Source organism: Nematolebias whitei, chromosome 4, assembly GCF_014905685.2.
Source record: "Nematolebias whitei isolate Nwh7 chromosome 4, NemWhi1, whole genome shotgun sequence".
Lineage (NCBI taxonomy): Eukaryota > Metazoa > Chordata > Actinopteri > Cyprinodontiformes > Rivulidae > Nematolebias > Nematolebias whitei.
The window spans coordinates 30,871,754-30,883,166 of NC_056501.1; the positions used below are offsets into that span (position 1 = coordinate 30,871,754).

General features: G+C 40.3%; 2 protein-coding genes across 2 annotated transcripts in view; both read left to right on the plus strand.

Annotated features, from left to right (window-relative positions):
• Window positions 1-4,814, plus strand: part of itk (IL2 inducible T cell kinase) — a 10,483-nt gene extending 5,669 nt beyond the window's left edge. The window contains exons 10-17 of the mRNA XM_037675976.1: window positions 869-1,011; window positions 1,139-1,213; window positions 1,469-1,637; window positions 1,711-1,927; window positions 2,008-2,072; window positions 2,143-2,261; window positions 4,476-4,633; window positions 4,749-4,814. Coding sequence (XP_037531904.1) covers window positions 869-1,011; window positions 1,139-1,213; window positions 1,469-1,637; window positions 1,711-1,927; window positions 2,008-2,072; window positions 2,143-2,261; window positions 4,476-4,633; window positions 4,749-4,814 — 1,012 coding nt within the window. The remainder of the gene's footprint in view (window positions 1-868; window positions 1,012-1,138; window positions 1,214-1,468; window positions 1,638-1,710; window positions 1,928-2,007; window positions 2,073-2,142; window positions 2,262-4,475; window positions 4,634-4,748) is intronic.
• A 4,219-nt stretch (window positions 4,815-9,033) lies between these two features.
• The window catches only part of cyfip2 (cytoplasmic FMR1 interacting protein 2), a 38,163-nt gene continuing 35,783 nt past the window's right edge, over window positions 9,034-11,413 (plus strand). Inside the window, exon 1 of the mRNA XM_037675978.1 lies at window positions 9,034-9,096. The gene's annotated coding sequence lies outside the window, so the exon portion shown is untranslated. The remainder of the gene's footprint in view (window positions 9,097-11,413) is intronic.

An 11,413-nucleotide genomic window follows, 5' to 3' on the forward strand; every position in this document is an offset into this window, starting at 1 on the left:
CATCCATCCATCCATCCATCCATCCATCCATCCATCCATCCATCCATTCATCAATTCATTCATCCATCCATTATCTTTGCCCGCTTTCTACTTTTTGGGTTGCAGGGGTCACTGGTGCCCATGTCTAGCCATACGGTACAAAGAAAAGTAAATAAGAATGCATGATATAAAATTGTGTTAATCTACTTGTTGAGGAGGAGACAGGTCCGACTGGCCGGTTGAAAGAGGTAAAAAAAAATGTCCAGTTAAGCTTCAGATGGATCAGCTGATCACCGGCCACGTGCGTCGCCGCACCTGCTGTCATCTGCGGTGAAGAAAGTAGCAGCATCTACAAAAGCTGAAGCGAGCAGCGCGTTCAGTTAAAGTAGCCTTGTTTTGTATTTTTCCAAATACTTTTGCTCTAAAAATATGTTTGTTCATCTGTATAAAAGCCTGTCTTTAGAGCTGATTTTTTTTTTTAGGCTATTAATTTTGTATGTTAATATCCATTTGGTGAAACAAGAAATCTTTTATCTTCCTTTCTTTGAAATACATTTTTAACATATCATGTCAAACTGATTTGCTTACAAACGCAGAAAAAGCTGAATTATAAAAGAATGTCTGGGTTTTTTTGGGTTCAGACCTGTAACAGTTAAGTGGTCGGTTCAAGTCGGGTTCGGAAAAAAAACCTACGGGCTCGGGCTGAGCTGAGTTGGATTTGTTAGGCCCGACTGCAACTCTACTGTATGGCAGGACTTCCTTAAACATCAATGGTTTTGCTAATTAAATACATATATATTTCGTACAACAGTCCATTTTCAGGATCTTTGCACTGTTTTGCAACTGTTTCTATAAAGGAGTGTTTCTTAAAAGCACCTGTCTTCTTTAGATCCAGTGGGGAGAAGAATCCCAGAGTGAAACATTACCAGATACAACAGTCAGCAACAGAACAGAGGGCGTTTTATCTGGCAGAGAAGTACCTGTTCAGCACCATTCCCGAGCTAATCCATTACCACCAACACAATGCAGCCGGTAAGCATACATTTAACTTAAATAAGGAAGCTTAGATAACAAAACATGTGACTCAGGGAAGCAGAATGTGTTTGTTTCATAACACTTTTATGTATTTCTGATTGTATTTGTGTTTGTTGCCTGACAGGTCTGATAACGCGACTGAGACATCCTGTCTCTCAAAGAAGACCAAGTTCCCCAGAAGTTGCTGATCCCTCCAAAGGTGACATGATGAGCAGAACCAGAGCTCCAAACGATCACCGATAACATAATAAAATTAAAACCATCATGTTTATGCTGACCTCTTGTGGGATTTTACAGGATGGCATTGTGACCCACTGGTAATTCAGTGCCATAATTACACAGGAAGCCCAAAGTTGTGATGTTTTAGAGTGATTCCACTGAATAAACGTTCATATTATGAGTTATTTTAATATTTTTAGAGTCGTTTTCATCTTTTGTTTGCTGATCCCAGCAGCTCAGTGGGAGATAGACCCCGAGGAGCTGACTTTGGGTCAAGAGGTTGGCAGCGGCCAGTTCGGGCTTGTGCTGGAGGCGGCGTGGAGGGATCAGAAGGTGGCAGTGAAGATGGTTCGAGAAGACTGCATGTCAGATGAGGACTTCAAAGAGGAGGCGAAAATCATGATGTAAGTACGAGACAAATTCCTGACACAACCCTTTGGAAACCAGTTGTCTGAAGAATCGTGTGTGTTTCAACAGGAAACTGTCCCACTGCAAGCTTGTGCAGCTGTTCGGCATGTGCACCAAGCGCCCTCCCATGTGCCTGGTGTGCGAGTTCATGGAGAACGGCTGTCTGTCGGACTACCTGCGAGAAAGGAAAGGCCGCCTGTCTCAGAACGTGATGCTGGGAATGTGTTTGGACGTCAGTGAAGGCATGGCGTACTTAGAGAGCTCCAACTTCATCCACAGAGATCTGGTAAACCAACAGAAGCAACTTTTGTGCATTTGTTTACTACGTTCAGTACACTGGAGGTTATTGATCCTTTGTCCCAATAGGCTGCCAGGAACTGCCTCGTCTCAAAGAACAATGAGGTGAAGGTGTCTGATTTTGGGATGACCCGGTATGTTCTCATCCAGTCTTCTAAATGTCTGCAGCTGGACTGTTGTTGGATAATATTGTGTCGGCTGCAGGTTTGTCTTTGACGATCAGTACACAAGCTCCCAGTGCTCCAAGTTTGCTGTCAAGTGGTCAGCTCCAGAGGTCATCAGATACTCCAAGTTCAGCAGCAAGTCTGACGTCTGGTCATTTGGTGGGTTTATTTTTTTCTAAACCTGTGTTTGTTGGTCTGTTAGCAAAACATCTCATAAAGCACTGGGTAGAGTTCAATGAAACGAAGCTGGAAATCATCTAAAAGACCCAAGTAAAAGTTGTGCGTTTATCAATTATACTGTAAATTAAAAATCAGGGCACAGTTCTTGACTTTTGAGAGATGATGATAACATCAAAACTTCGAAGGAGATTATAACAGTTGTTTTAGGAAGGAAACAGCTGATAAGGACAGTAAAAACAGCCTGTAACACAATTTATAACTATGTGGACGCATGCTAGATTCTGAGTGTAGAAGAAACTACGGTTATCGCTACAATGTTCAGTGAGGTCATCTGAACGGTTTCTTTTGTTGCTGAGACGTTTCATCCTTATTGAGCATTTCGTCCTGGATTATTAAGCACGAACCACTTTGGCATGACTGTCTTAGAGGAGTTGACGGGGGAGAGGGTGGGCCCCAGAGACCATCTTATCACCAGCAAACTGGTTTTTTCCACTCTGGGAGTGAGCTGCTTGTGGGATTCAGTTTGGTTTGGTGGCTCCTCAGACTGAAGAAGTCCTTCGGAGGAAGGACGAATCATCTCAGCAACAAAAGAAACCGTCCACGACTGAATGTTGTATTTATACCTGGAGCATGAACTTTGGTACGGTTATTGTTAGTTGACAGATAGTCAGTCTGCTGCAGACGGGCAGGTCCAAACACCTGATGATGACAATCATGTCACATCCACCATAACTGAAAACGTGCACATGGTGCAGCTGTGGCTGAGTGGTTAGAGCTGTCACCCTCCAATACGAGAGTTGGGGGTTTGATTCCACCAGCAGTCACATGTTGAAGTGTCCTTGGGCATGGGCAAGACACTGAACCCCTCATTGCCTCAATATGTGTCCCATCGGTGTTTGAATGTGATAAATCACTGATCAGTCTTTGTTCAGATCTAGTAGAGAGCTGTATGAATGGGTAAATGAGGCACAGATTGTGTTGTAAAGAGCTTTGCATGTCTTGACTCTTGCTCAGATAGAAAAGTGCTATATAAGTACAGTCCATTTACCATATACACATAAAATACCTTATTTAGGAGCTACAAACGTACAAAAAAACACATTTAGAGTTGATATTTGTGAACAACATTTAAACATTTAATATCTTACCTGTTGTAGATAACTCTGTGAACAACCTCAGTTTGGAGAAACAGAGCTTGATTCTGAACAAAATGACAGCAAATTATTATAACTGGTGTATTTTATATAACAGAAACCCACTTCGGTGTTGTCCTCACACATGAACTAGCCATTAGCTCATCAGTCTGGCTGATGTTTTTCTTAAAAATAATAATAATTATTATTATTATTTTAGACATCAAATAACTAAGAACTACCAGAAAAATGAATATTTGAACATGCAACGCCAAAGTAAGCTCTACATATATTCACAAAACTTATAGTTATATACATAGTTTCTTTTTAATCAGGGGAATTTGTTTGTTTACTTTTATTAGAACAATTTGAAACTTTTTTTTTTTTTTTTCAAATAAAGATGTACTACTGACAAATAATCCAAAACTTAAAATTCATGTAATCTAAGTTTAAAGTTCCTGGACACTTGAAGAATATATGGTCTCAGTGCTGTGCTGCTAATTGAATAAACACACGAGCCTAAAAACATGTTTTGCTCGAAGTCGTTCATCTCTCATCTTGAATGGTAATTATTACAATTGTTGATTAGGCTAATAAAGAACAACAACAAATGTCAAATCAAATTAAAGGTGATGCTCTTTGGGGCAGCACGGTGGCACAACTCAGCGAGGACGATGGATCAAATCCCGGCCGGAGGGCCTTTCTGGGTGGAGTTTGCATATCCTCTCCGTGCATGTGTGGGCTTTCTCTGGGTACTCCGATAACCTTCCACAGACCAAAATCATGCATGTTAGGCTGATTGGTAACTCTAAATTGTCTCTAGGTGTGAGTGAGAGAGTGAATGGTTGTCTCGTTTGTGTCCCTGTGGTGGACTGGAGACCAGTGACCCCTATGACCCAAAAAGGAAGAAGCGGGTAAAAGTTAAGGATGGATGCATTCCTCTTTGTCCTTATCTGATGATGTGAAGTGACCATTATCATCAGATACTCCATGTAGTGTTGCCACAGTATGTATGATGTGTTTTGTAACAACTGAACTTGTGTCATTTTCTCATTATCAGGGGTGCTCATCTGGGAAGTTTTTAATGAGGGTCGTCCTCCCTACGAGAACCTCTCTAACCTGGAGGTCGTGGAGTCACTGAACTCAGGCCTGAGGCTCCTGAAGCCACGCTTGGCCCCAGACTCAGTCTATATGCTTATGGAGTGGTGCTGGAAGGAGGTAGAGATGGAAATTTAACTGTTTTTCAGCATAAAAACAAATCATAAACCAATTCTGCAAACAGACATACACACAAGCTGTAAAAATAACCAACTCAGTTTGTGTTGTTTCTCAGAAACCAGAGGATCGTCCATCGTTTGCTGTCCTCCTCCATGAAGTGGAGTCGCTCTCAGACATCTGAGCACATTTCACAAGAGTTGTATTTATTTTATTTATTTATTGAATCACTTGTGAATAGGTTTGTTCAATGTGTGGGAAGTGAAGGTGATTACAAGACAAAAGACAAATGTATGTTATATAGCACTTTATGCTTCTGTCAGCAATTGTATAGATACTCACGTGACCCATTCACACAGATATTATCCCATTCTCATGTAGATGTTTTAGTTGTTTTGGTGGTTGTGTTACCAAAATGACTTTGCTGCCAAATATTAAATGTTTTTTTTTTTCTTTGCTCAGTGTACTTTTTTATTTCAGCAATGTATGTAGATCCAGAAAATGTTATCAATAAACAATGTTTTTTTTAGGAATGCACATCTCCAACAGCAAGTTTTAGCTAAATATCCATACAAATGACTTATTAGCTTTTTTGTCGTAAATTTTGTTGAATACAAAAGTTAATCAAGTGCAGATATACAGCCAGTAATGAGTTTTAGAATTTCGTTAAAATCTGTTCAGTTGTTTATGAGATATTTCACTAACAGACACGGTCTGAGTCCAAAAGTTAATGCTAAAGTCTAAAGTCTGTCTGTTCCTCTGGGAAGAATAAAGGCAAAACTGAATCCACTTACATCTAAATGATTTATATTTATCACTAGTTGTGTAAAAGACTAAAGATAAAAGAAAAATATGACCTCAAGAAATCTTTTCTTTCAGATTCCATATGTCTGCTTAGAGCGAAGGGTCGGGACCATACATGATAATAAATACCTTCTTTGCCATTCAACTTGCTAACTTGTCTAACATTTGCCACCTAGTTGTCATCAAAATGATTAATAAGATGAAATTTTAAACAATATCAAGTTGATTAAATTTTTTTTAGCCACGTTAAAATTGTTTCTTCTCTTTATTTTGATGTTCTGCCAATGTGTCCGTTCTCTCCACCTTGTGGCACGGTATTGGTATTTTGGTGTTTTTGTTAAAATATGTGAACAGATTTTTTTTTTTTTTTCATGAAAAAATACATTTAAAATAATATCAGGCGTAGTGTAAACAGATCCTTAAACTATTCCAACAGCAGTGGTACCCAACCACTATGCCAAATCACTTTGTTAGTTTTGTTTCTTAAATGACTTTAATGACTTTATCTGCCTTAAAATCGTTACTGCAGTAGATGTCCTGATGCATGCTCAATAATCCAAGTAGAAAAAGCCAACAAGGTTACATCAGGTCATCTGGACGGATTCTTCTTTGTTGAAACTTTTGTCTTTTATCCTAAAGACTTCTTCAGTCTGAAACCCTGCAAGAAAACTCAGTCTTATAAATAGCTCCTTGGTCCACTGCGACAAGGAGCTGAGACTCCAGCTGAGGCCCCAGCACTGACCCCTGTTCCTCAGGGGTCAGTGCTGGGGCCGCTTTAGTTTATTATATATACAGTATATATAGTCTTAATTTAAATGTGCCTCATGCAACATTTCATTGTTATGCTGATGATACTGTTTTATATTGTTCTGGTCTCTCACCTAAGAGTGCCTTTCATTAGTCAGTCAGTTTTTAATGTTTTACAGCCATAGCTTTATCACCTTAAGCTTGTTTTAAATGCAGATAAATCAAAGGTGATGCTGTTTTCCAATGGGAGATTTCAAATTAAGGATCTTCCAGTCATTACTACAGCTGAAGGTGTGAAAATTGCAAAAATATCACAGTATACATATTTAGGAATTTAGGAAATATTTAGGTCTTTTACTTCCCACATTCAATAGCTGGTGAAGAAACGAAGATTAAAATTGGGATTTTATTTCAGGATCAGATTCTGTCTATCTCTTGAGGCTAGAAAGTGACTGGTTGATGCTACTTTTATGTCTATCCTGAACTATGGTTGACATTTTATACATGCATGCTTCTCTTAAATGTCTTTATTCGCTGGATACTGTTTATCATGGAGTTTTAAGATTTATAACAGATTTAAAAGGTTTCACACATCATTGCACTTTACAACCGGGTTGGATGGACGGACTTGGCCACTCGTAGACTCCACCATTGGCATATTTTTAATGATAAGGCCATACTAGGACTTCTTCCTTCGTATTTGTTTGCATTTATAAAGAGGAAGTCCACCGGAGGATACTCTCGAGAACTTTTTTTTACTTTCGGTGCCTAAAGTATGAACTGAACGTCGAAAGAAATCTTTTCAGTTTTCTGCTCCATTTTCTTGTAACCAGTTGCAGAAACACATGAACCTGAGCTGTGTTCACTAAATGTTTTTAAGGCTGTTCTTACTGATTTTGAGACGGAATAATGTGTCTGTAATTTTTTTTTTTACTTAATCTTTTAATTAATTAATTTAGTAACTTTTTCTATATTTGCTGTGAATGTTCTGTAACCTTATGTGCTGCTGCCAGTCTTCACCAGGATTCCTTTGCAAAAGAGATTTTTTTTATCTCAATGGGATTTTCCTGGTGAAATAAAAATAAAAATATTGACAAAAAGACAGGAGAAAGAACTGGCAGAAAAGGAGATGTTGAGGTTCTCCTTAGGAGTGACAAGGATGGATAAGATCAGGAATGAGATCATCAGAGGTAGCACTGGTTAAACAACTGGGAGATCTGTGTTTTGAACCTGCATGCTCCACACTGGTTAGTCGTCATTATCTGCATTGTTTTCATGTCTATATTCTGATTTACTTAATTTTGTATATTGCTTTGTGTTACCTGTTGTTCTGTCTGTACAGCACTTTGGTTGGCCTTGTCGCTGTTTTAAGTGCTCTATAAATAAAATGGTATGGTATGGTATAAAGTTAGAGAGGCCAGACTGAGATGGCTTGGACATGTCCAGAGGAGGGACAGTGGGTATATTAGTAGAAGGATGTGAGAAATGCAGCTGCCAGGAAAAAGACAAAGAGGAGATATATGGATGCAGTTAGAGAGGACATGGAGGTAGTTGGAGTGAGGACAGAGGATGTAGAGGACAGAGTGAGATGGAGGAGGATGACTCTCTGTGGAGACCCCTGAAGAGGGAAAAGCCAAAAGAAGAAGAGAAGAAAACTCAATGCATGAGATGTTTTTGCGATAGTATTAAACACCACTTAACGCATACAGTTTTGTTTTCCCCATTCTCACTTGAATTTTAACATGTAAAGTGTAAAGGTAATTACTTTGTACATCTGTGTCTTTCCTTCCCTCCATTGACTACGGTGACATCATTTACATGAACGCTCCTACAAGCACCCTGCACATGTTGGATGCTGTCTATCATGGTGCACTAAGATTCATAACTGGCTGTGATTATCGTACCCCTCACTGCACCCTGTATTCACTGGTTAACTGGACATCATAAACTTCACGCAGACTCTCTCACTGGTACATTTTCATCTTTAAATCACTTCTTGGTCTGCTGCCTTCATACATCTCCTCCTACAAGTCTCTGCGTGAGTGCAGCTACAGCGTGCGCTCTCAGGACATTATTACCTGCAGTGTTCCCTCAGTGAGAACTGAACTACGCAAAAGGGCCTTCTCCTACGCCGCTCTTGTTTCGTGGAATATCTTGCAAAAAGATCTGAAGCTCTTGACCGTGACCTCTTTAAAGTGGCTTTAAACATCTGTTAAGTTCCTGGCAAGAACCAATGCAGACATGTTCCTGTTTTTAGTTTTCTACACCGCCTCATAATCTAGCTGGGGTTTTTTTTTTTGCTACTTTTCCCCCTTTGGGTTGCCATTTTATTTAAATTTGAAAAAAATAAAATAAAAATAAAAATTAAGTTTGTATGCCTCTTATAATTGTCTATTGTTGTCGCTGTTGTCCATCGTTGTCATCACTCTTTGTTAAAACCAGGTGTCTCTTGTAAATGAGTCCCCGAAGATCAATGGGATTAACCTGTATAAATAAAAGGTTGAATGAAAAAAAAAAAAAAACAGGATTAAAAAAAGTTCAATATTAGATTAGAATAAATCCAATACGTTGCCTTTTCATATGAATCCATTTCTAATTTCCAGAAGCACACATATAAATAGAAACGTGCCTAACAAGCGGAGTAGCACAGAGCAACATGGCGGCTCCTCAGCCCTGACGGTGCTGGCCCTTTAAGAAAATGCACTTGCAGCCATTTTCTGCTCTTTGTGTGGGGCGGCGGAGCAGCACAGGGCTGGTGCTGAGCGAAACTGGAGCATCAGTCGGAGCAGAAGACTATGAAAACAAATACGAAATATTAAATCAAATATTTTTTTAAAGTCAGGAAGCAGCTAGGAGCCGTCGCAGACCGCGACACCGCCCGCCTGTTTGTCGCCGGACGGACATGCGATTTTCAGGTAGGTGAAAAAAATGGATGCAGAGAGAGAGAGAGGCTGAACGGAGGAGCTGTGTGGATGTGAGCAGGCTTACTGATGATGGCTGGAGACTGGACTCGTGTTTTCCTCCCTCCTGCTCTTTGCATCTCCCTCCCGTTATGTGCACCTTTGAGTCCGGCCGGGTTTGGGGACTCGTGAATGGGATTCCCGTTAGCTTCCATCGGCAGCTCCCGGAGAGATGGGTGGGGTGAGGCTTCCCGAAGCAGCAAGTGCACTGAATGATTGATGGAGCTCGTAAAAGATCGTAAAAAAAACGGGCTTTCCGACCTGAGCGAGAGAATAGTGGCATTGAAGGGGCGGGCTGTGCTTCAGAATATATTTATCTCTTCTATTTACTCGTAAAAATAGCCATTTTTAGCCACTCGTGGCTGCCCCTCCTGTCTAAGCTTCCTCCCAGTCCAGTTGATCCATCAGACCAAACAGGCCACACAATGCAGATGCGTTCAGGGACTCCACACTGAAGCAGACATCCAGGGCCTGCATGATCACTGCAGGTTCAAGTACTTCCGTTTCTAACTGCATGATGCACCCAGCTGTTGTGTTGTAGGCGCCTCTGCCTCCCATGAACTTGTAAACACGCAGAGATGTATACAGATGCTCAGGGTGGTGTCCAGTTCTGGTCATCCAGGGCCACATGCTCCAACACACCTGATTTGGATCAATGGGTGATTAACAGACGCGTTTGAGCAGGGAAACAAATGGCTCTCGAGGACCAGGATTAGACTCCTCTGCTCTAATCCAAAGAGAAAATGTTGGCCATTCTGCTACTTTACTGCTTTAAAGGACTTGGGAGTTTCAAATAGATGTCAAGGATGTGAACTAGTGAGGAGAATCTTGCTGAATGAGAAATGACAATGCTCTGTTTCAGTGGTCTAGACTGGATTATTGCAATGGTTTGTTATCTGGGTGTCCAAATACGTCTTTAAAAAGTCTTCAGTTGATCCAAAATGCTGCTGCCAGAGTCTTAACTGGAGTTAGTGGGAGAGATCATATCTCTCCAGTTTTAGCTTCTCTGCAGTGGCTCCCTGTAAAGTCCAGAATTCAAAATATTTTAGCCTACAAAGCTCTCAACAACCTAGCTCCATCTTATATTTGAGATCTTATTGTTCCATATTTTCCTAACGGAGCATTTGGCTCTCAGACTGCAGGTTTACTCGCGGTTCCTAGAGTTTCCAAAAGCAGAATGGGAGGAAGATCTTTCAGTTATCAGGCTCCTCTCTTGTGGAACCAACTTCCGGTTTCTGTCTGTGAGGCTGACACATTGTCCAGTTTTAAGACTGGGCTCAAAACTTTCCTTTTTGATTAATCCTATAGTTAGGGTTGGCTTGTTGGCTGCCATAGGCTTAGACTACTAGAGGACAAATTCACCTAATTTCTTAAAATGAATTCTTAAAATTGAACAGTTTCCATTTGAAATTATTTCCATTTTAACATGTAATTCTTGACCTGCCATTGTGTATCTGTTCCTCTCAAACCCAGTCAGTCGAAGAAGATGGCCTCTTGTCCTGAGCCTGGTTCTGCTAAACGATTCTTCCTCATGAGAGAGTTTTTCCTTTCCACTGTCGCCTTCATGCTTGCTCAAGACGAGAGTTATGTGATGGAGTTAAACTCAAAGCAGTCTGCTCCTCAGATAAATAGTGTTAAATTATTATTTTATTATTACATCCCCACTGTCAAACATGGTGGTGGCAGCATCATGGTTTGGGCCTGCTTTTCGTCAGCAGGGACGAAATTCATACATTATCTTCCAACAAGACAATGATCCAAAGCATAAAACCAAATCTACAATGGAATGGTTCACAAATAAACGTATCCAGGTGTTGGAATGGACGAGTCAAAGTCCAGACCTGAATCCAATCGAGAATCTGTGGAAAGAGCTGAAGACTGTTCACAAACGCTCTCCATCCAACCTCACTGAGCTCGAGCTGTTTTGCAGAAAGAATGGGCAAGAATTTCAGTCTCTATGTGCAAACCTGATAGAGACAAACCCCAAGAGACTTGCAGCTGGAACTGCAACAAAAGGCGCTACAAAGTATTAATGCAAGGGGGTCGAATAATATTGCACGCCCCACTTTTCAATTTTTTATTTGCTAAAAAAGTTTGACACATCCAATAAATTTTATTCCACTTCATGATTGTGTCCCACTTGTTGTTGATTCTTCACAAAAAATTAAAATTTTATATCTTAATGTTTGAAGCCTGAAATGTGGCAAAAGGTTGAAAAGTTCAAGGGGGCCGAATACTTTTGCAAGGCACTGTATATATATATATATATATA